The sequence below is a fragment of the Neovison vison genome, chromosome 2, assembly GCF_020171115.1.
Source record: "Neovison vison isolate M4711 chromosome 2, ASM_NN_V1, whole genome shotgun sequence".
In the NCBI taxonomy this organism is placed as follows: Eukaryota; Metazoa; Chordata; class Mammalia; order Carnivora; family Mustelidae; genus Neogale; species Neogale vison.
This window is the reverse complement of record NC_058092.1, coordinates 55,113,681-55,139,496: the sequence shown is the minus strand read 5'-3', so window position 1 is coordinate 55,139,496 and position 25,816 is coordinate 55,113,681. Positions and strand designations below refer to the sequence as shown.

The 25,816-nt window shown below is 41.3% G+C and overlaps 1 protein-coding gene across 22 annotated transcripts in view; it reads right to left on the bottom strand.

The window, feature by feature from the left end:
• The window catches only part of SGIP1 (SH3GL interacting endocytic adaptor 1), a 209,110-nt gene extending 190,339 nt beyond the window's left edge, over positions 1 to 18,771 (bottom strand). For 3 of the 22 annotated variants that reach the window (XM_044238406.1, XM_044238405.1, XM_044238422.1), the window contains exon 1: positions 18,478 to 18,760. In XM_044238406.1, the coding sequence (XP_044094341.1) occupies positions 18,478 to 18,487 (10 nt within the window). In that variant the 5' untranslated portion in view covers positions 18,488 to 18,760. Of the gene's footprint in view, positions 1 to 18,477 lie in introns of all 22 variants that reach the window. The other 19 variants (XM_044238400.1, XM_044238417.1, XM_044238414.1 and 16 more) reach the window with 15 other exon arrangements.
• Between the last annotated feature and the right edge of the window lie 7,045 nt (positions 18,772 to 25,816).

Genomic DNA, 25,816 nt, shown 5'->3' with positions numbered 1-25,816 from the left:
CGTTAGAAACCTTACAATCAAAGGCATGTTAAAGCCTTAGCTACAGTGGAGCCATTAATATGGAATTGGGAACTATAACCTTTTCCAAGCCACACAGTCAGAATGATTTCTTTTTGGGGCGCCTGGGTGGCTCAGTGGGTTAAGCCTCTGCCTTCGGCTCAGGTCATGATCCCAGGGTCCTGGGATCGAGCCCCGCATCGGGCTCTCTGCTCCGTGGAGAGCCTGCTTCCTCCTGTCTCTCTGCCTACTTGTCATCTCTGTCTATCAAATAAATAAATAAAATCCAAAAAAATACTTCTCAGAATGATTTCTTTTTTTTTTTCATATGAAACAAAGGTCAACTGATGATTGAATTGTCTCTGAAATGCTATAAAATAAAAAATTTTGATAACTGAAACTAGGAGATGTGCTCAATAGATTGTTAGGCAAGACGAGGAAATAGGAAATAGATTTCTCAGCCTAGCAAGGGAGAAATGCATTAAGTACCAAAGAAAGCTTTGCAAATTTCTCTGAAATATCCAATGCGATTTACTAAAGTTTGCTTTAACATACAGCGCTATAGAAACCTATAAAGTAAAATGTGAGAAACTGGAAGCCAGCTGGATTAAAAACAATCAGAACAAAGCTATTCTGGATAGCAGTTTCGTTACTTCCGTGATTATTTACTCATTTTTTTTACTACCCAGAAATTTATATGTGAGGTATTATAGGTGTTTAATAGTAGTATAGGAATTGGACAGGAATCTCCTCAGATTTAATTTCTGTGTGGTAAGAAAAAAGAGGTAAGCACCTTGTAACAACAGTACTTACTTTCAGTTGTTGTGGTGCAGATGATCTCACTGTTCTACCCTTGCATGGGAATATATTAAATAAAACTTCTCAAAGGTAATGTTTGAAAGACAGTATTATTCAGTGGTTCACAACATAAGTTTGGAAGTCATAGAGATCAGCACACACATTCTAAATATTTGGTCAAGTCATGGACTCCCTGATTCTCAGTTTTGTCATTTATATAATAAAGATAATTATCATAGTAGAACCCCACAGAATCATTGTGACAATTAAATGAGACAATGCCTATAGAAAATATAAGAACAGTTTCTGGCACAGAGCAGGAGCTCAAGAAGTGGTATTTTTTATTAATCCTATTTTTACATTAATATTTTTGTATTAATAAATATGAACTTTACTAGAACATTTCCTCCTCTTGGGGAGGGCAGTAGTTATAGCTATTCCTACTTTTTAAGAGCAATTATGGAGAAACTAAGAAAAAAATCTTAGTATTTCTTATTCTACAATAGCCAGAGATCAAGGGTTGTTCTGGGACAGCCATCTTCTGGTAAGTTATAAAGCCACTACCTACTGGAAAGGTCTAACTCGAGAACAGAAAAAAAAAAAAAAAAAGGAAGAACTAAAATCAGTGATAAGCAACTCCAGTAGAAGAGGTGATTCAGAGATAATGGCCCTAAAGAGATAGGAAAATCAAGAGCTGACCATGTATAGATGTATCTCTCCCATATGCACTGACAATATCAAAACTTAAAGAAAAATATTCTCATAGGCTTTGGTATGGAGGAATGGAAAAGCGTGCAGATTATTATGGCCTAGTCTCTAGGTCAGTGGTGAATAAATCACAAAAGACTGTCTGGAAAACTAAAAGGAAGAAATACCCTTTGGGCTCATAATTCAGCCTAAACAGGTGCTTTTAGTGCACACTGGGTGTAGCAATGGGCTCTTTAAAGGGCTTCAAGAGAGAGGGAGGCACTCTCTTTTCTTTCAGAAAATCTTCTAGAAGGTTCACTCATTCAGGATCCCAGCACAGCATAGCAGCACAGCAGTTGTCATGTTGGGATTTGGTTGGCATTCATTTAGGAGGTAGAGCAATAAGATCAGGAGCTTTCTAAGGAATCCAGGAGAGCCAAGGCATGGATGGTACCCAAACGCTGAGTGACTAGCCCCAGAAACTACTCAGATACCAGGGCAGAAACGAAGTAAGCTGGCAGGAGTCAGGGAGCACAGATGCAGAGCAGTTCTAGGCAAGTCACCAAGAACACGGTTGATCAACATTTTTGGAGCACCATGTAAAAAATTCTGGGAAAGCTCACTGAATCCCATACATTCAGGCCCAGGGTGTGTGTGATGTTAGCAGTGACAATAGTAATGCTAATAATAACAATAGCCATAGCTATGACTGATTGAATGCAAGGGTCATACAGGAGTCCCTCCTTCTCTGAGGGAGATACCTTCCAAAATCCCCCAGTGCATGCTTAAAACTACAGATAGTACCAAACCCTATATACATATATGTCTATGATAAACTTTAATTTATTAAAGTAGGCACAATAAGAGATTTGCGATGATAATAATACAATAGAACAATTATAAGACTATACTGTCATCAAAGTGATGTGAATGCACTCTCTCTTTCTCATACAATATCTTATTGTATAATAAATACTATTCTTGGGATGATGCGAGATGATAAAATGCCTACGTGATAAGACGAGGTGAGATGAATGACTATCGGCAGTGCCACTTAGGGTTAGGGTACCACTGACCTTCAGAAGGTCAGGAGGAGGATCATCTGTTCCCCATGGTGGACTGCGGTATCTCTATTAATTTAATGTCTTCGTTCCTATACTGTAAGCTCCACAGGGGCTTCTGTTTATGTAACTTAGTTATGCACCTAGCCTCCAGCATCATGTTTAGAGCTCGAATAAATCTTGTAAGGTGTGATAGACTAAAAAGCTAAGAAATAAGAGAGAGAGGGAGGGAGGGGAAAAGAGTGGGAGGGAGGAAGGAAGGATAGAAGGAAGGAAGTAAAGAAGAAAGGAGGGAGGGGAGGAAGGAAAACAACCTGAAGCTCAGGATTGCCCAAAGGTCCTCAGCCAGTAGTTTAAAGAGGCAGGATTTGAACCTAGGTCTGCTTTGACTTCGAAGCCTGTGTATTTACCTGTTATATCATATAAGTAACTAGAAAAGAAAAACAGCCCTTCGGGTAAAGAAGACTGGAACAGGGACAAGTACCAGCTACAGAATGCTTCCTATATTTTCCTCTGGGTTACAAATATATTTCAGAGCAGAGAGTTTCAGCCCCCAAAGGTAGGAGGAGAGTAGCTACAGAGTCGGAGGTGTGCACAGGTGAATCCAGTTACCGGAGACAGTAGGGATCTCCATCAATGAAATTTAGCAAGGACCCAAGGGGTTTTAGCGGAGATATTGTTGAAGAAAAATGGAACACGGAGAGGTCAACCTCTGTCAGCAGTAAGATCTCTTAAGCACGTCTATCTTTCCGATCTGGCTTAGAGGGAAAGAGTTTCAGTGATGAAAGCCAGCTTAATAAACTAACTGATTCAGTATCAGAATGGCTGTCAAATAATTGAAGTGTTTCACAGCCATTTAAAAACAGGTACATGAAAAAAAAAAAAGCACATGATATACTCAAAGATCTTCATCTTTTTTTACCTGTCAACATGACTCTGAAAAAAATCTAATATCAGAACCACTTGGGTTAGAGAAAGAATTTATTCAATAGTTGAATTAAGCCATCACCTGAGCCGTCGGACCTCAGCAGAGACAGTGCTAAATGGGTTTGGGGAAGGTTACCATAATCCCTTCCAATCTCCCTTAGTTTTCCTGAAAATAAATGGAACATTTAAGTAAAGTTAAAGTATTTCTTACTCCAAGACAGATTCAAGGCAGTCTCCTCTCAAAACAACAACAAAAAACCCAGAAGGCCATCTGTAGCTACTCCAGTCCATCCAACATCCAAAGTAATTGTTTAAAAATGCAGATGGAAATGTGACTTCTCCTTAAACCCGTCCAGTGGCTTTCCACTGCCTCCCACTCAATTCCAGATCCATCTCCATCGCTCACATAGCCCCGCCTGGTCTGAATCTCGCCTTCCTTCACTCCTCCATCCCCTCCAACCACTCTGGCTTTTCTTTTGTTCCTTGAGCTTCCCAAGTCCCCCGGCAGTGGGTTAGCCCTGCAGTGCCCACTCATGAAGCACTCTGCTCCCAGATCTTGACATGTCATGTTGTGAAGAAGTCTCCGCTATGATGTCTTTCCTGACCACGGAAAGCAGCTTTGGTCCCCGCTGCCCCACGCCTTTCCCAGTGAGTCTTTGTTTTTCATTGACTCTACCACCATCTAAAATTATCTTGTTTATTCATTTGGTTGATGAGTCTTGTCCCCTCACAGTCGGAGGCAAGCCCCAGCAGAGCAAGGACTCTTTGCTCCCTTGTAACCTGCATTCAGAAGCATGGCTAGCTCACAGCATACCACCACCACTAGAGACTGTCCTCCGTATCGTGGCCAAAACTCACTGAGAGGGCAACAAACTCTATTCTTCCATCTGTCTGCATGAGGGGCACTGACACAAAGATAGAAGATAGTGGAAAACTCAAAAGAAGAACCCTAGTTGAATATTTTGATCTGGCAATTGGATTGCTTGGATTAGACCTTGCTGAGATCACATACAGGACAATATTTGTGTTTGTAATTAGGCCAAGATAGATTTCATCTGAACACAGTTTAAAATGCATTTTAAATTGTCCCACTACATAGTCATTATTAGAAACAATATTTTTACCCAGTTTCATAAAATTATATGTAGCATTTCCTGCTCAAATAAATATTTTGCCAAATGTGGGACGGTGTTCCTCGCCCAGTATCCAGGAATGATGAAAATCATTTGTATGTGTGAAAGGTGGATGATATGGGGAGAGAAGTTAACACTAGTAGGGTTACATCCAGAAACCCTTCTGGTAGAGCACAGAATTTTTTTTTAAGACTTTATTTATTTATTTGACAGAGAGAGAGAGAGAGAGCATGAGTGGGGGTAGGGGTAGAGGGAGAGGCAGAAGCAGGCTCCCCGCTGAGCAGGGCGCCTGACATGGGGACTCGATCCTAGAACCCGAGGACCATAACCTGAGCTGAAGGCAGATACTTAACCAATGGCACCACCTGGGCGCCCCAGAGCACAGAATCTTAAAACTAGTTAGCACCTTCAAAATTATTTAAGCTAACCTTTACTTGAAAACAGTTTCTGAGATACTAAATGTAACAACAGCCCTAAAGCTACATTGTGTTTATATAAAAATTTACTGCTTTTAAAAATATTTTCACGTATGTATATTTTGTGCTTGGATATTTACCACCAAGTGAGAAAGGCAGGAAAGCTCATTTGCCATTCCACAGATGGGAAAATAGAAAAGACGGTGACTTGCCCAAAATACACAGCCAGGACCTTCAAAGAGGACACAGAAAATCAATTCCCACCCACCTGGCAAATTCTTGGCCTCATCCTCATAGCTAATAAAGAATGGTGCCAGGAGATGTTAGAATTTTTTGAATTAAAATCAATTTCTCTTTCTACTACTTTGCTCTCTCTTCCAAATGTTAGATAGCTTGTGCAAAGTCACTCAGCTGGCTGGAGCGCTGTCGGGACTCACGCCCAAAGCAGAACTGCGACCACCTCACCCAGCTGCCTTGCTAAATGAAAACGAAAACTTCCTGACACACCACGTGACCCATTAATATGAGCCATTCTAGCTGGATATACAAACCAGCCTCCAGCTAACAGTCTAAATGTCTGACGACAGGGAAGAGTAACATAAATGATAAAACGATGGGATATTCTACAACCAGTACAAATAATGCTCGTGAAGACCATTTCAGGAGGATGATAATGGTAGCTCGCATTTCTTGACTGAGCATTGACTCTGTGCCAAATACTGTTTTTCATATATTATATGTCACATATATATAATTATAATATATATTATAAAAATAATACTCACTGTATATAATACGTTAAGCTCATTTAGTCCTTATAATAACCTTTCCCGATAGGGATTATCCCATACAGAAGAAGAGACAGAAGCACAAAGGGGTTAAGTAATTGGCCTAAACCTACACAGCTGACAAGTGTAGAGGGGTCAAAGTTTACATCTGGAAAGTGTGTCTCCAGATCCATTACTCTTAACAAATACGCACACTGTCTAGGACAGTGGTTCCAATCTAATGCCAAGTGGAAAAGCCGTAGATGTCTGCGTGTGGAAATACACACATGTGTGCATACATATGTTCAGATCAAATTGGGTCCTTTGACATATTTATTTTGCCTGGAAAGCTATTAAGAGCTAGACTTCACTGATTGCTTACCTACTATGCCAGGTAAGTGTCACCTGAAATCCGCACATTTTTAAAATTTAATTTCCCCACTATATTTTTTTAAGAAAGATTTTATTTACATATGGGAGAGAAAGCGAGAGAGACAGCATGAGAGGGGAGAAGGTCAGAGGGAGAAGTAGACTCCCTACTGAGCAGGGAGCCCGATGTGGGACTTGATCCTGGACTCCAGAATCATGACCTGAGATGAAGGCATTTGCTTAAACAACTGAGGCATCCAGGTGCCCTAATTTCCCCCACTATCTTATGTGGAGGGTGTTTTTCTACCCTCTTTACTGCTAACAGCGCTGATGCTTGAAGGGCTTCAGATTGTCCCCAAAGTCCATGTTCTACACTCAACAAATTGTCACAGTGGTTAGTTATTTCATAATAATGAGATAATTGGAGATTTCAATTTCTCCTTTGTGTCTTCCTGTTTTCTGAGTTTCCTACGATGAAACCCCGTCTCTCCTAAAATGAGAGCAAAACAATTAATGTAGTCAGGCAGACTGTGTGAGATACTAGATTAACTGCACGCTCCTGAACCAGAATGTGGCTCTCAGCCAGAGCGAGCCTACGCAGCAGATGGGTGCTCTGGGGAGAGGAGAGGGCACAGGATCCTGGGTATTGCCTGGCATCCAGGAACCATACTGGAGCTTTCAATGTTCCCAGCAGAATAACCTTTAATATACCTTTCATAGGAACCAAGTGCTTCTCTTAATGTTTTGCATATATTAACTCATATAATTCTCATGATACATACACTGAGCAGCTTGTCTATTTCCCAAAAAGTTGCAATCCCTCAATAGCATTCATTCATTCACTGGCTTTTTACTGAGTACTTACACATGCCATACACTGGGAATACAAAATTGAGTGAGACACGGTCTCTGCTCCGAGTCCTTGGTTCTTGGCAGAGGAGCCAACAAAGTAGGTATATAAATGGAAAACGGCAGGTAAGATTTATTAAGAGTTTAACACTTTACCTCAAGACTGCATCATCAGCCTATTTGCCATCCACCCTATGGCTTCTAGACTTGCCTGCCAGTCCCTTTCATCAAATGAACCAGTTCCTTAAAAATATCTCTTTCTCTCCCTCTCTCTCTTTCTCTTTCCCTCTTCCTTCCCCCTCTCCCTCTCCCTGGCCCTCGCACTCTCCCACTTTCTTTCTCTCTCTGTCTCTCTATCTCTCTTTCTTTGTGTCTGCTTCTTAACATATTGGTTCTGTACCTCTGGAAAATGCATGGCTGATTTAATCCTACAACCTCACATGAGTAAATTACCTACAAGAAAGTTACTGTTATTATCACTTCCATCTTCTAGATGAGGAAGCAGATGCACTAGCTTTTCAAGGTTACATACATGAGATTTAACGTAGGTCACTCTGACTCCAGATCCAGTGCTCTTAAACCTTCCGATATGTGGCCTTAGGAGGGCAAGAACTGAGAGCTAAGTGAGTTCAAGGAGCAGCTCACTTTCAACATGGAGAATATGGGGAGGCTTCATTGAAGAGGGGCCACTTCTATTTGACCTTGAATGATCAGAGCAGACTATGCCCATGCAGGTAAGGGAAGGAATAGCATATACAAAGAAAAGAGAAGGGCAAGGAGCTACTGTCTGGCTGGTGCAGGGTGTTTTTGAAGAGATGAGGTAGCCGGTGTGTGAAAGTGTTACACCGCACACAAAAGCATTTGAGCTTCATCTTAGAAGCATGGGAAAAAAATCAAAGGCAGGTGGGGAAAGTGATGTCTTTGATGGCTGTGAGGTGCATGGATGGGAAGCAGCAAGGTCTGATCAGGTATGGTAGCAGAGGATAAAAGGGAGAGAACAGAGCCAAGATCTTTTAGGAAGGATCATCTATAACTCTAAAGGACCAACTGCTGTGTGGCAAGTTGGAAGGAGAAATGAGGAATGAATCCAAGCACAGTCTGGGACTTGACTACCTGGTAGACACAGTTCTTTGAACTGGAGGCCCACGGAGCCCAAGAAAAACTTGGTGGTTAAAGTCTATAGTACAAGAGAAGGGTCCTACCTGTTATAGGGCTTATAGACCATTTTCTACCATTGCCACCAACCCTAGTGCTGGGAGCATGCCACTTTTCCGTGATACGCTAAGGCATTTGTAAAGGTTGGGTGCAGAGCGAGACCACATACAACCCAGTTTTACTCATTGTTCTTCAACTTTGGGAAGCTGTCCATGGTAGGGAAAGCAATGCTGTATCATCCCATGTGCCAATTCCAAACAACTTGTAGAGGTGGCCTGGACTATGATGGTGAGACAGATGCCAAGGCCAGAGAACATGATGTTTGAGACTGATTGGTGATAACTTCCAAGGTCAAGAAAGGGCTAGTTGTAACCCCTGGACACTGAGAATCAAGAATGATAGAATATGTTAGTAATGAACAGTATGGTGAAGGGAGGAGAGAAATCTGTAGGTCCCACTGCAAAAGACGTACAGCAATAATCGACTTGACAGGTCAAATAGCAAGCAGTAATGCCTGGCCACTGAACGTTAAGAATCCACATGTAACAATCAAGCTGAGAGAGAGCCATCAGAAAATCACTGGCATGGGCACCACATTTCTTCAGAGGTTTTCATAGTTATTATCTCATTAGAGCTTCACGACTCCATGGGGTAGAGAGCCAGTGTCATTCCTACCTTACAAATGGGGATGCTGAGGCCGAAGCAGTTTCAGAACTCACTCAAGGTCATAGAGCTTGTCAGGAGATCCAGCCCCTTCAATTCCCAGTTGTTCCCTCCACACAGCGCTGACTCACTGACAGCAGATGCATGAGACATGGAAGCACAGGAGAGAGCTATAAATGGCCACATTGTGTGTGGATGTAGCAGAGCGGTGGCCCCTGGGGACACATTCATTTGTGTGTCTTTGGGCAGTCACCCAACCAGTCCCAGCACCTTTGAACGTGAAAGACACCATGGCTTCCAAGTCTTTGTCTAGTCACATTTTTGGAATCATTACTAAAATAAACTTTGACTTGTCCCCTTACGGAGAGAATAAAAATCCTTGGGTAAGTGATTTCATCTGGCTCTGGTTTTCTCAACTGCGAAACGGGGTTGGACTAGATTGGTTCATCTTCAATGGTAGCACACACCATCATGTTTTCCTGATAATGGCCAAGGCTTTCACAGAATGTCAGTGAACACTGAGGTGTCCTTCTCAGGGAGAAAGAGCTTTTGTTCATTGTGGGAGCCAGGCTTTTTGATAAAACATTGTGTAGAGGGTGAGCTGTGAAATTCGATATCCCATATCCCTCCACATTGTAAAATTCTGGGAAACCAGTGAGTGCCACTGAAAGGTGCCCGCTTCTGTGTTTGGTGGCCTTCCTCAAGCTGATGGCTGATCTGAAGGATCATAATCTGTTAATTAAATCCTTTGCTTCATACTGAACAAAGCTTGTGAAATACCATGTCCAGTCTGGTCAATCTGTTGTACATTTGTCAGCCAGAGACCCAGGCCAAACAATTTCAGATACATGTAGGACTTTCTGGTATGAAGGTTACACTATCATACAAATAAAGACCACTTGACAGGGAGTCAAACATGGTACATACATGCTGGTTCTGCCACTTGGTAAGATGGTCAGCTTAAGCGAGTCACATAACCTCACCAGGCCTGACTTTTCTGTTTGAAAGAAAGATAGTAAACTTATTCCTTCTACCCCACAGAGATGATGATGTGAAAATAAAATGGATATGCACACAAGTGTATGATAGCATGTACTAGATTCTGAGCTTCTGAAAATAGAGACCACAGCTGCCTTTTTATTCCCCTGTCATATTCCCAGTTCCTAAAACACCTGGCACTGAAGAGAAACCTCTGATGTACCTCTTGAATAAATGACGCATTTTGGAATGTTTGAAGTGTGGGCAAGTCAGACAATCTTATGACAATGCCCTAAGTGAGCACAATATTTTACTCATTATTCTGCCTGTTAAAGATAGGTAAGATGAGTCAGTCTCCATGGTTCTTTTTTAAAAATTCTAAAATACCAGTCCTGATACACAAGAGAAGAAGCTAATATGAACAAAAAATAAAAATGAAGGTCAAACATAGCCAAAACATTCATGAATTGATGTGTAATTCTGATTCTGGAGTCACCCTTATCATGAGGCCATTTCCCTTGTGTGGAAATGTTCAAGCTTCAAGTTATAGTTGAACACTCAGCTCTAACTCCAGGCTTGGAACCACAAGCTAAGGGAAGAGCATGATATTCACCCATTCACTTAAATATGTGGAAAGAATGAGTCCAAGAGGCACAACCGAACCAGCTTCAGAACACGAGGCTTCTGAATGCCCAGCTGTCACTAGACATGTGGATAACACAGGCTTATACCAACTGACTAATGCAAAAGGAAACTGGTTTTCATACCACTGAAGATTCACGGGTGTGTGCTTCTATGTTACCTCGGAGTCCTCCTCTTAAACATCCCTCTCTCCTTTTGTTCAGAAGCACTTGCTGCTCTACCCATGTTCTGAAACTCTGCACGTGCTCTTTCTCCCACCTTTTTGGACTCTTCCTCCAAATGGCTGCTCACCCCCTCCCCTCCTTCAAGTCTTTGCTCATATGTCTTCTCAGTGAGGCCATCCATTACTGACTTCCTTACGATCGCAATCCCAACTACCCCACTCCTTCCTCTCCTCCACAACTTCCTCTATCTCCTTTCTCCATTCAGTTCTTCTCCAAAGTTCTGATCCCCATCGAATGTACTCTGTGTTCCATGTTATTTTCCCATCTCTCCTGCACCAAACAGGAAGCTCTATATAGGCGGGAACTTGTAGCTGCTGTTCACTATTGAAGCTCTAGCATGTAGACCAGGGCCGAACACCTAGGACACATTTGTACAATTCATGCAATTTCTGATGAACACACGGACAGTTCTATGCTCTAAGGACTAAGATGAGGATGGCATCACTGCACTCTGTCTTCTGATGCTGAAAAGGGGCAAAACGAACTTGGGGCATCGATGCAAAAGAACAGCAGAGGAGGAGTAGCCACTGAAAGGCAGAAAGTAATACATCTGAATTATTTTTGTGTTAGGAATAATTACATTTTGAAATGGGAGGAAAAGGACTCAATCATTCAATTTAAACCTTGGAGGGAGTAAGACTGGGAAATCCAAACCATTCAGTGAGTGCCAGAGACTCTTCAAGCTAGAAGCTCTAGAGGTAGGCAGATCAATTCTCTCATTTTGTTTGCAAGGAAACAGAACCCCAGGAAGGTAAAGTAACCTTCTCAAGGCACACAGCCAAGCAGTCACAACACTTAGACTCAAACCTAAGTCTGACTTCTGGGTCCATGCTCTTCCCACAAAAAAACCCAGACCACACAAATTCAGCAACCATACTGAGCTTCTAAGACTAAGGAGTTCTTCGATCAGCAATAATTTGGCAAAAACCTCATTTACCATCACATTGTATGAATGCATTATACAACATTACATTCACCTGCATTCCTTTATCTGTTTAAAAATACTTTGCCAAGGGCGCCTGGGTGGCTCAGTGGGTTAAGCCTCTGCCTTTGACTCAGGTCATGATCTCAGGGTCTCAAGATCAGGCCCCACATTGGGCTCTCTGCTCAGCGGGGAGCCTGCTTGCCCCCCCCCTCTCTGCCTGCCTCTCTGCCTACTTGTGATCTCTCCCTCTCTGTGTCAAATAAGTAAATAAATAAAATATTTTAAAAAAATATTTTGCCAGATTCCAAGTCAAACTCTACCTCTAGAAGCCAGTGTTTTCAGATCTGGTCATAATCCAGAGAAAAGGAGAGCCCTGGGAGAGAAAGATGGGGTAGAAGCATGATGGAAGTGGAGACAGGAAAGGCAGAAATAAAGGAAAGCAGGAAGGGAGAGAGAAAAGGAAAAACATGTACAGCATATTGACAGCACTGCTCCTGGGATTTTCTGGGAATTTCTTTGAATGGCTGTGTTACCACTCATCTCTTTCCATTATAAAATCATTTCTTTGGAGCTAATCACCAAAATGATTCAAGCCCAAACACTTATTTTCAAATGGACCATTTCTTTTCTTTTGCTTCTCAAAATGTATTTTCTGTACATCACCACATCCCACTTAACAATGCATTATTTTTTCTTAATTATTTCATGTTTATTTTCCAGTGAGAACACAAATTTAAGCATTTATTTTTCCTACATCGACTATCACACCCCTAATATGAAGTCATCAGAGTAATTTATATCTGGTTTCCTCCCTTCTCCAATGAATGAACAAACATACTAAGCACCCACTGTGTGTCAAGAACTAAGGATGGGAGGTGAATATGATAGACCAGATTTCCATCCTTGTGGAGCTGAGCTCTGGAGAAATTCAGCTCATGTACCATTACACGACCATGAGTCATAAATACATCTCTGAGGAGAGAAGGTGGACTGAGACGTAGTAGGGGCACAGGGTGTGTGTTTGAGAGCTTGGGATGACAAGAGGATAGGGATGTCCTCCTGAGGAGGTGGTGGTTTTGCTGGGACCACAAGAAAATCAGTTATTCCATGAATAGGCAAAGTCGTGTTCTAGGTGGAGTAAAAGCCGTAAGGCAAGAAAGTATCTGTTTTAAACACTCTGAAACCAGCAGTAAGGCACTCAGTGTGCTTGGAGAGTCACGTCAGGACAGAGTGGACAGCCTCCTTTATGTGATTGACTTTAACAGAAATAAGAAGATAAAGAAGATTTTTAAACAAGGAAGTGACATGACATGAGGTATTTCAATAGAGATTCTAAGTATCTCCCTGACATTCTGTGGATATAGTGAAACGTCATACATGTTCCGAGAATAGAGACTGACCCTTCTCCAGTGGGGCCTGACCTCCATCCCTAGTGGCTCTGCCCCTGGTAAGCATACCATCCTGTGCCCACAGAAATATTTGGTAGTCAATATAGAAACTGGTTTGACCCAACACCTCTGCCACACACGCTACTTTCTCCTCAACGATATCCTGCCCTTCTCATGCCCCTCAGTTCTCTTCTCTCTCAGTTTGTTTCTCCTCAGGGACTTTTTCAGACACATAAGCCCAAATCCATTGTAATCCCTTCAACATTTTCTCCCTTCCAACTCCTGTACCATTATCTCGGTAAATTCTCTCTTTTTTTATTAATTCCATTTGTGAGTTTATATAATGAAAGTAATCAGAGTTTAACAGTAGTACATGTGATAAAATTGAATTGAGGAAATGTAAACCGTGAGAATGGAAGTAAAATTAAACATAATTGAAAATCCAGTGTCATAAGCCTCTAAAACTTCTGGAAATATACCTGAAAACACTCTTCAGATTGTGTCTCCATATCCTCATTGTCCTCTAATTAAATCTTCCCTTTCACAAATACCAACATTTCAAATTGAAAACACATTTCATCCCATTGTTCTCTTCTGGCTACTTACTGTGGTAACTGTATTGTTCTTCACACATTTCATTGCAAATATTTAGTATTTCAACTAAGTCCTGGGTTAATGGCCTTTGACCATCTCGTATGAGACTCTAATCATATATATCATTATTCCTATGGGAAAACCTGTTTCAAGTGAGCAATTCATAAACAAACTTTCAGGAACATAAAAACTGAGTTGGTGACTTCCTGTAATTATTATTTGAAACATGGATAATGTATGTGCCAAATCCAAAAGAAAGAATTGTCCAGAGTCTTCTAGAATGGTTTATCTAAGATAAATTTTTTAAGACTGCATATTCTTTTTAGAGATTTAAAGTGTTGACCCTTGGAATTGTATGGGAAGTTACACATAGAAGAATACTCTTTCCGACACAGAGCCTCGAGGAAGGAGAGAACTTACATAAAGCATGACCCATGTACTAGAATCTCGTATGCATGCTTAAGATTTTCCAAAATAACTTCACTCTTTCTGGGAAGTTAGAAGCATTCCCTTTAAAACTTCTTAGCTAACTAGAAAATGAACAATTCCAGCTTCAAAATGCTTTGTTCCTTTTTCATCAGACCAAAGAGTTTTCCAAATAAATAAAACTCTATTTCTAGATAGAAAAAAAAATCTTTACTATTATAAGTTTCATTGCAACAACAAAAGCTCAGTTAAGCTAGGACTATTCGAAATTGTATAAATAATAATTTTGGAGATTAAAAAGCATTAATGAGGACTTAAAAGGTATGGCCTGGGTGGTCCAATTGGTTAAGCATCTGCCTTTGGCTCAGGTCATGATCTCAGGATCTTGGGATGGAGTCCCACATCAGGCTTTCTGCTCAGTGGTGAGTCTGCTTCACTCTCTCACTTTCCCTCTCTCTCTCACTTAAATAAATAAAATCTTTTTAAAAAGGTATTAAAAAACAAAAAATAAATAAAAGGTATGGTCTGTGGATATTCATATTCAAAAGAGAGAGAGAAAGAGAATATACCACCCAAGAAACTAGTTTTCAGTTAGCTCCTAGTTTTCAGTTAGGTTAAGATGCCCATCTTGATACAAATTTTTTTTAAAGTTCCTATTATAAAATGTTATGAGGGATCAAAAATATAGGCATTGTTGTTAAATGAACTTGGGTCCAGAAAATCCTCTTCTCCATTTATTGGAATTCAGGAAAACCATATAATTATGTCTTCTGGGGTAAACACGCTAATGCAAAACATCCAGGTGACTATGCTGGTTCATTGTTTTTCCTCTAAAATTGAAGGAAGCAATAGATACATGGCATAATAAAGGACTCCAATTTGGTTTATGCTATTTATAAGAACTTGAATGAACTAAAAAAAAATGAAATTGGGTTCAAATTCCTTTCTGCCCATTTTCTGCTTCAAAATATTATTTTTTTATTTTTACAATTTCAAAAAAGGACTGCATGCAGAATACTCTCATTTATAGGCCATCATGATTAGTAAATATTACAAAAATTATTCAATCACCCTGTACATTACAATTATATCCTGCAACCCCTTAACAATGTACTTGTTAATTTTAAAAATTGTTATATAGGATGAAACCACTGGCACCCTAAAACTTATCCTTCCAAGACGGTACCTAAGAGCCTGACTATGGAACTAAAAGCATAGGTAATTGCGGACAGTTCTGTGAGACAAGGGAAAACTTCCCAGGCTGCCCTACAAACACAGAGATGTCCTAAGAAACACTGACTTTGCTTCACTTATCTTAGGAAGGGGTAACTAAAATGGCCTTTTCAAACTTTAATAGGAATGCATGAAAACGACAGAATCCTTGAAGAGTTGCCCTAATCACACAGACTGCATTGTAAGCTTAACCAGTACATGCGCCTTTTAGCAAATAACTCCCTTTGCTCACTCTCTTTCCCTCCACATTCATATAGAAGGTTCCATATCATGTGGCATTCTTCAGGAAAGACAGAACTCAATACCAACTGCTGCCCAAAAAAATAAAGACAGCAGGAATCAGCGAATCCAGTATCAAATTAAAATATATGTTTTTAAATGAAAATATTTGAAAGGAATCATGGAGCCACAAACTTCTGGTAACACATCTGAGGTCCCTGCAGAATTATTTCCCTACCTTCAGGGATGTTAGCATCACTAGGGAGGTAGTAACGTTCCTCATCTACGACCAGAATTTCTACTAGACATTGAATGAATGGAGCCCGTATCTGATTCCATCAAAACAGGATCACAAAACTAAACTATGAGCCCTTCTGAAGAATATTTGTTTACTCCTGTTTTACACAGAGTTGGGAAGTAGCTTTGAAAAGTTACCATGGTCATGTTTTTCCTGAGCAGACAATTAAACCCTTTGATGAATGTTGAAATATATACAGTGTAAATGTAGGGTCTCTCCCTTCCTTAATAATGTATATGTGTTGACGACTGCATGTGTGCATAACCATGTGTATGTGTGTGGGCACGTAGATGAAATGTACTAGTTGAGGAGAGACATCATTTAACCATCTTAATGTTGGGTGACACAGCCTGAGAGCCCACTGCTGTTTCAGCAGAGGGCTTCCATGACAGGATTTTAGGGTGACTTTGAGGGGTTCCTTATCTTTCCAAGGTTATTGTGATAGATGGAACAGTCTACTTCCTCTAGGGGTGAGTTAAGTGGAAATAACTGCTCCGCCACATCTTCCTGACACGAACAATTCAGAGGTGAAATTCTGGGATGCAATACCAGAAACATACATGTATTATCAAAAAGACGGGCAACTAAGTTACAAGGCTGTTGATAGACAAATTGATCTCTAGATAAAGTTCCTACCCGCCTTTCTAAGGTCACTGAACCCTTAAGATAATAAGTCTTGAGAAGCATTTAAGTAGGAACTATGGGTAGATAAAAATGATTAGTTTCATTTATATTTTGAAGCCAATGGAAACACCTGTCCATTTTCTTTTGCAGGGATCTCACAGAAGGCAACTGCATCTATAGTGTCACCTCTAATTCAAAACGGTGCTAAAAAACATCCTTCATTGGATGAATTTGGCAGACCCAGGGTTATAGTGCTAATTCAGCTCCCACACAAGTCTTTGTTACAGTTCTCATCTCAGTTTAGGCAGCTCAGATAAGCTTATCATAGGGCTTTGAACCAACTGACATTCTGGAATGGCACAATAAACGATATCACCAGGAGAGTTGTTAATGAGCGTCAATAAATATGACTTCCTTCGAAAAAGACACTTTAACTCCGTAGTTTGCAAGGCAAGAAGTGAAAATGAAAGATCTTCCACTTCTCTGTGTAAGATTCAGACCTAATCAGAATGTATGCAGATTTCTTTTTAGGAAATGCTACAAATGAAATTTAGCTGGAGAAATATACTACCTCTAGAGATAAAATTGTTCTTTTTTTTTTTTCTGAAAAGGGTAATCCACATGAGTTTAAATTGAAAAGTATATCAGTAATACTCTTTGTTTGTCTTGCCTTGTAATTCAAAGATTAAATTCATTTCAAATTAATGAAAATAATTTAATCTTAGGGCATTAGTAATTTCAGTTTATTTAGACCTGTATTTTAAAGAACTAGCTTGAGAGCTCTTTGCAAACAAGACGAGGCTCCAAAACAAAATGATACCCAATCTCTCTTTTAAGGTTATTTTCTAAAATCTGTGAGCCATGACTGTAGAATTCTTCACTCCCCCAAATTACATTAACAGTGTTTGACATGATGACAGAGAGTGCAAAAAGAATTCATTTCTACCAAATAAGTGTGGGCTACACAACTGCTTTTTGAAAACATCCTCCTCTTATTCCATTTTGGTAAATTTCTAAGGAATGTTTAAAATCTGTAGGACAGACCTTGGCTTAAGAGGTGGCCTCTCTGCCATTTTCATGGCTGATTTGAGACCCATTATGCACTTGATTCTGCATTGTGAAATCCAGGCTGGGGACAAATTTCTGCCTGTCATCTTAGGAAAGGCCAGGAGTTTTGCACCATCCTGTAGTGTGAAAACAAAATCAAAGACAGGGTAGGGCTGCCTGCTTCTTTCTTAATCAGCTTGCAGCTTTTTTGAGGCAATCTTGGTTGTCAACTATCTCAGGCTTAGAAGGGTAATTTAGTAGAATAAAATATAGTTTAAACAACATCTCCCTAGGGAAAGTTCCTTCTTACACTTAATATCGAATGCAAAAAGGTAATCAGTAAGTAATTATTTGGTGCTTGGCTAAGAATCATTGCACGGGAATGCATTTAAGAAGCGCAAAATCTTTTTTTTTTTTTTTTTTAACCTGATAAGACCCTGAATCCGGGGCTAAGAGGCCCAGATATTTTCCTCATATTGCTCGTTCTGTTGCAATGACATTCCCATTTAACTATATAGCTTATGGACCAAATTTGCTGCACTTCCTACCCCAACAATAACATGTAAATTGCGGAGATAAAAATGTCTTACAAGAATTTTTTTAAAAAACTTAAACAGTTCACTGAAAACGACAGCATGGATAACTCTGTCAATGACCTCCCCTATCTAATGTCAATTTCAGAAAACAAGTTTCCATTGTAAATGTTTAATCATGTAGTCCCAGGAACCCAGAGCAGAAAACCTTATCTTCTCTCCCAACTTATATGCTCTGCAAGCTCTTTCTTAGCTCTATCTCAGCTCCCTGAAAGCACTTTAGGTGCTCCCCCCCACCCCCAGAAGAGCTGGGAGCTCGTAGGTTCTGAGCTAAACAGAAGCCTTGTGGTTTGATTCCATTAGTCTGAGCCCTGGTCTGCTGCAAGCAAACTGCAGCATTTCTGTTTGCAAATCCTGGCAACCAGGTTCTAGACCAGCCACAAACCCAGGCTGCACACATTCTTCAACGCTGTTCTACCCAAACCTTGCCTGAAGCCAGTCAACCACAGCAAAAAGCATCCTACCTTCCATCATGGTGGCAGAATTGCATTCCTTAATTTCCAAGGAGTCTGAAAAAATACAGGAGGATAAGATTCCAGGTCCCAGCTAAGTCCTCACAACGCCGCTGCCGAGAGGTCTGCTCCGTCCACTGCTGAAGCCAAAGGAGACAAGTGTTAACCCCAAAGACAGGCCATGGATGCTGCTGGTGCCGCTTCACCTACAGGCTCCCAGGAAGATGCTGCGAGAGAAAGGGAGAGGAACAGCAAGCCGGCCGAGTTGCACCGCCTGCGCTGCCTCGGCCAATCCCTTCAGCTCTGGACCGCGTCACATGGTAGCCAGCCTGCATCTCCTGACACAATACCCCGGGAGAGCACACAGAACCTATTTTCCGTCCCTATTCCCCTCCACCCCCACCCCTCCCGCTTGTCACCAAACGCACAGCCCCTTCCCCACCTGGTGACGCACTTCCCCGCCCCTCCTCTTCGTCTTCTTAAGCCTATTGCAGCGGCTGGGTACCCGAGATTAATTATCAGACGCTGCCACCTTAACGGGGGACTCGGGCATGAAAGGAGCACCTAAGTGGCTCGCTGCGGAGGGGATTGGGGGTTTTTTTCTTCTTTGAAAGAAAAACTTGTTAATAATTCCGTGCAGTCTGATGTCTTCGCCGCACACTTGTAAGCTCCCATTCCCATCTCCTTTTGCCCTGAAGGAATTCCAAACGTTAATGTCTGTGGCCTCCGCACACGTCCGTGAGTCTCTCTCCCTCCCTCCTCCCTTTCTCTCTTGAAAGAGAGAAAAATCAATCCGGCTGACGTCACATCATAAGCAATTATCCCCAAAAGGATGATGCAGAAGAAATTTCATCCCAGCTGCCTTCCACAGAGCCAGGGAATTAATCGCGCATGACATGCCCAAGAGCTGGGAACTGTCATTAAAACAAAGAAACAAAAGAACCCACCCGAGTGGGGCTCTGGAATCAAACTGGCAACGCTTGAGATAATTTCTGGGGCGGGAGGCGGGAGAGAGGGCAGCAGGCAGGGCGGCCAGGCCTTCGCCAGACAGAGGACTGCTGTGCACGCCTTCTGCTCCCGCGGCAACCCGGACGCGCCGCCGGCCGGGACCGACCCCGCGGCGCTCGGCGTTCCAGTCCCGGCTCCCGGGCCCACCGCGCGCCTCCCCGGGGCCCTGCTCGCGGGAGCCGCCTCCTTCCCCAGGTGGAGCGGGGCTGTGCCGCCAACTGCAGGCCCTGGAGGAAACCGACTTTCTTCTGGAGGACACCACGGTTTTTCGCAAGGCGCCCCCGGCATCTGTAACTGCCTTCCAGCCTATTCGTTCCCCCCAGTGGAAATCCGGAGGGAGGCGATCGCGCCGGGTTCTGGCCGGAGGGGTGGGTGGAGCTCAGGGGTTTGTAGCTTCCAGGGATGGAATCTGGGTGCCTGGCTGCTGTCTAAGTGGAAGGGTTATGGCACCCTGGCTGCTAGGGCTGAGAATCTGGTCCCCGAGGACCCCGGGAGACTTTCGAAGGGCCTCAGGCCCTGGGGTCCGGCGATCTTCGGTTCCTTTCAAGTAGGCTCTGACAGCTAAGGAGGAAGGAGGCAGCGGCATATGGGAGGGAGGAGAAGGAGGGAAGATCAGAAGAAAAGTAAAGTCCTGCTTAGAACTCTAGGGGACAACAGCAGAAGTGGGGCATTTCTCCCTCTACAATCAAGCAAGAGGACGGGGAGAAAAGCCGTAACAGCACAGACCAATCGTGAGCATCCAATGAAATAGCTGTAAGAAGTTAAGATGCATTACACGAGATCGGTGTTGAGGCTCTAATGCTATTATTAATCTGTTATGTTATAGTTATATCCACAAACTTTTAATATTGCTTAGCCCATGACATAGTCTAGTTCTTTCTACCAGAGCAAATACGAGGTATTGCTGGCTAAGAACTAGGAAAGAAAATACAACTCAAAAAGCTGACTGAAGATGGGACCAGGGAGGGAGACAAACCTGAAGAGACTCTTAATCTCAGGAAACTATGTGAGGGCTGCTGGGGGTGGAGGGGGAATAGGGCCGGTGGGTGATGGACATTGGGGAGGGTATGTGCTATGGTGAGTGCTGTGAACTGTGTAAGCGTAATGAATCACAGACCTGTATCCCTGAAGCAAATAATACATTAAATGTTAGTTAAAAAATAATAATAAATTAAAAAAAAAAAAAAGCTCACTGAAGAGCCTACTAACAGTTACACAAACAAAACCCCCAAAACTCAGTTCCTTAGCAACTTAGAAGTTTTGAAAAACTCTTATTCTCCCTGAGGACACGTATTTCAGTGGCCTCGAAATTTCACAATGATACTCTCCAGGGAGGTACAAATGCTTGTGCCTTTTTCCTTATATCTATGAGGCAGCTGAATTTTAAAAGAGAAAAGAATTTCAAAGTAAAACCTGTGTTGAGTACAACTTACACTGTTCTGAAACCTGCAGAAATGAGATTCATGAGAGAGAGAGAGAGAGAGAGAGAGAGTGTGTGTGTGTTTAGCCAAATTTTCTATAGTGGTTAAAAACATGAATAACTATTGGCATCAAACAGACTGAGTTCAATTCTGTCCCTGCCACTTAATGAACTCTGTGGTCCTGGACAAGTTATGTAATTCTCTGTGCCTCACAATTTCCTTATCTGTAAAGTGGAGATAAAAATAGTACCAAGTCCATAGGGCTATAAAAAGTAGCAATAACAAAGCTTTATTAATAACTTATTATATGCCAGGCAGTATTCTAAATACTTGGCCAGTAAATTACTTAGCATTGTGTCTGGAGCATAATAACTCCCCCATGTTAGCTTTTTAATATGTTTTATTACCACCAAAGCGCTGTCAGAGGCATCAGAGAAGTTTGTAACTAACCAAGAGTTATACCACATACACAGAGAGCAACTTAGTGGAAGACCAAGGGTTACAACCCGAGGTGGAACAAGTTGGAGCGTTCTGAGGCTCCAAGGGACAGGCGAGTAGAAGAGAGATTTGAAACAAAGGGGGATAGTCACTTTCAGAGATGGAATTTTAGAGTTAAAAAAAAAAAAGGAATGGACTTGGAGTGGTTATTCTAAATCAAATAGAGAATTTGAAATAAGAAAAATGGCTCAGATAAAATCTGGAGGTAAGTGCAAACACGGAGATGTGGAGATGAGAATTTTTGTCAGAGATGTAAGGGGGCAAGAGAACCAGAGAAATCCAGGCTGCCTGTCTTCCCTCACTCAGTGTACATTTTACAATGTATTAGGGCAAATTTTCAGAGAGACTTAGTGTGGACACAGATTGGTTTTAAACATGCAGCAAGCCAGCTAGTTAGAAATGAAGATAGTTCAAAGATTTTTTCCATCAGTGGGGTGTTTATAGGAAAAAAAAGTGTCTGGATATGATTGTCAGAGGACCGAGAAAGGGATGTGTCATTAAAGGTGGTAAGGCTAGTCAGAAGACTCATTAAACTTTGTGAAACTTGATTACCAACTGTAATTACCAATTGCTAATTGCCAACTGTAAGAACACCTGAAGAGCAAAGTTCTGCTTCAGATATAAAATTGCTCGTGTGTTATCAGAACAGATTAAGCATCTTAATTTTATCTTCTTGTAGGTTTTTGAAAACAAAAAAGAGAAGTTTTCCTCAAGAACAAAGATAACGCATTATATTATGGCTCAAATTTCATTATTTCCTAGTACAATTTTTGCTTACCATCAAGTGAAAAGGGGAACTTTTAGCTGCTAAAATAATGGATTTTTTTTTCAAATTTGAAATGGAAGTCAAAGAAAAAGATTGTTTAAATTACTATCTTGCATCAAAGTGCAAAGACTGCCTAGGGATTTAGTCCAGGATGGTGAGCATGTATCCAGATCATATCAGGCTCTCAGGGCCTGAAACTAGTCCAAGACCAAAAACTCAATTTCTGACATCACTAGATATGGAATTTGTTTTTTCTGAAATAGCATTTGTATGGTAGTGATACCCTGTTACACATGTTTTTTGGAATCAAATCCCATTGTATTCTAACTATAAAATGTTGAACTTCTTCACAATTTCCTGACTTTAGTGTGAGGAAAAATCTGTTCATAGTTCACAAAGAGAAAGAAATTCATGAGAACTGAGGCAGTTCTCAAGGAAGGAAAGAAAATTAAAATAGAGGCAATGTTTAATAAATGTATTTATAGGGATATAGATGGACATATAGATAAACAAATATATTTCCAAGATAGTGATCTTAGCATGGCATTTGATTCTGTCCCTCTTGCTGTCCCTGATGAGAAAATATTGTCCAATCCCTGGAAATCAGCAAGGTCTGACTCAAAGAGTTAGATTTCCTTGGGATGAAATAGGTGAAATAATATATATTATTTGGTTTGGATATATATGTGTGTGTGTGTATCATAGATAGATAGATAGATAACTCTATGAGCTACCCAAATAAAACCCCCTTTGACTATGTCAGTTAGAATAAAGAATGCCAGGTGGAACCAACATGGCCAAAGGGGGCTTTATTTGGATCGCTCACAGAGTTATATGAAGGACTTCATTGAAAGCAAGAACTAGAACACTCCAGGAAACTTTGTTACCAAAATCAAGTACTCACAGCTCTGTTTCTCTCAGCATATCTGCTGGTTTTCTCTTACTGATTTTTCTCCTTGTGATCTGAGAGCTGGCCATTTAAATCCTTTAAGCTCACATTTCAGAGCCTGATTCTTCAGGGTCTACTTCAAAAAACTTCTGGAGAAGGGCTCTGATTGAACTGGCGTGGCTCATTGTTCATCCTTTGGACCAATCAATGGGACCAGGTTGACAAGGTATCATAATAGGACTTAATTTAAACCAAAACTCACATTTAACTTAGTCACATACCTACCACTGTGACTATATATGGGAAGGAGATAGGCAAATTTCTGTGACAAACAACCCTTAATACTATGAATCCCCTGTATTACTGGAGGAGTAGAAAAGGCATTGTCAAAAGAAAGAAGGAGTAAATGTGGGGAGAGAAACTGTGAAACAAAAGCTGTTTGCCATGGACATTACTCAGTTCACCTAAGATAAAACTTACACAAGGATTCATGATCCAGACGGACTGAAAATGCTGCTCTAATCCTATCAAGCGTACTTGAGAGGTTATTCGTATGTTCTCACTTACTACATCCTGAGAAAAAGTGCAGACGCCATAGTCCTCTTCCTCCTCACTGTGGGAGGGGTGGGGTAGGAGGAAGCTGACCGTACTTCTTGGCTCACCTATCCCAAATACAAGGCATGCCCTGGTATGCTCCCCATCCATTGCTCTATCCCTGCCCAGACCTACTTGAATACTGAGGAATGTGTATCAGCTAGGAGTCCTGCTTAATCTAGATGTACATGGATAAAGCTAAGCAATAAAGACTGAGAATATGAGAAGAGTCAGCAGCTTCAACAGAGGAAGAAAATAAACAATTACTGCTCCCTAAAGCAGAGGAAACACTCTCATTGAAAGCAGAGGAAATGTAGAAAACAGGAAAGGCATTTAAAACATCTATTTTTTAGGGCACCTGGGTGGCTCAGTGAGTTAAGGCCTCTGCTTTCGGCTCAGGTCGTGATCCCAGGGTCCTAGGATCGAGCCCCACATGGGGCTCTTTGCTCAGCAGGGAGCCTGCTTCTTCCTCTCTCTCTGCCTGCCACTCTGCCTGCTTGTGATCTCTCTGTCAAATAAATAAATAAAATCTTAAAAAAAAAAACTATTTCTTTTTTTTTTTTAAGATTTTATTTTATTTATTTGAGAGAGAGAGACAGTGAGAGAGAGCATGAGCGAGGAGAAGGTCAGAGGGAGAAGCAGACTCCCCATGGAGCTGGGAGCCTGATGTGGGACTCGATCCCCGGACTCCAGGATCACACCCTGAGCCGGAGGCAGTCGTTTAACCAACTGCGCCACCCAGGCGTCCCAAAAAAAATCTATTTCTTACTTTTGATATAATCTTAGGGTTATAGCAACAATAAATAAGATCAGAGTGCTATGACAAAAGAGTAGGGGGCCTCCAGGTGACTTAGTCAGTTAAGCATCCAACTCTTGATTTAGGCTCAGGTCATGATCTCAGGGTCGTGAGATCGAGCCCCATGTGGGGCTCTGTGCTAAGGGTGGAGCCTGCTCAAGAATCTCTCTCTCCTTCTCCCTCTGCCTCTACTTACCCCACCCCTCCCCTCCTGCCCTGTCTCTTAAACAAAAACAAAACAAAACAAAACAAGCAGACTAAGGACCAGAAGGAGTGTATGAAAGTGGTAAAATCATTCTTTTTTTTTTTTTTTAAATTTTATTTATTTATTTGACAGACAGAGATCACAAGTAGGCAGGGGTGGGGAGCAGGCTCCCTGCTGAGCAGAGAGCCGGAGGTGGGGCTTGATCCCAGGACCTTGAGATCACCACCTGAGCCGAAGGCAGAGGCTTTAATCCACGGAGCCACACAGGTGCCCCTGGCAAGAGGATTCTTATTGAAATGTTGATATGGTAAGGGCACCTGGGTGGTTCAGTCAGTTAAGCATCAGGTTCTTGGTTTTGACTCAGGTTATGATCTCATGGGTAGTGGGATCCAGCCCTGCATTGGGCTCTGTGCTCAGTAAGGAGTGTGCTTGAAAGATTCTCTCCCTCTGCCCTCCCCTCACTTTCTCTCTCTCTCTCTCTCTCCCTCAAATGTATAAATCTTTAAAACATGTTTAAACGCTGTAGGTGCAATCAATGATGTAGTGAATATGCCAAGAAGAAACGTGGATAGGCCCAGCACAAAATGCTGAAAGCACAGACCCAAAGCACCAGTGACTGTGCCAGGCCCAGTGGAATTCTTTGTCTCTTTGAGGAATAAGTCAACACAGATGCAACTTTAATAGTTCAAGAAACTAGACAAAGAGGAAAAGTTCCAAAATTCATTTTATGAATTACAAACCCTGGTAAAAATCATTTTGAAAAAAGAGACTATAGTTAAATCTCATTCCTGAATATCATGCAACAATTTTAAACAAAATAACAGCAAACAAAATCCAGCTTTTCAAAAATATTATACATATACATGTATATGCATATCATAAGTTAGACTATTCCAGGAGTAAGAGAAAATAGTTCAACACTAAAAAAAAATCTATAAATAAAATTCACAACATTAAGCTACTAAAAAGAAAATTCTATCATCTACACCGCTGCTGAAAATATATCTGATAAATTTCAACTTATATCCCTCATTAAATAAAACACTTATTAACAAAAAAGAGATTAAAACTTCCTAAGGATGATAAAATACACAAATCTCTTCCCCAAATCTATCCTCTGTTAAATGGAGACAACAATTTAAAAAAAAACACCTTATTAAAATTTGGAGTTAAG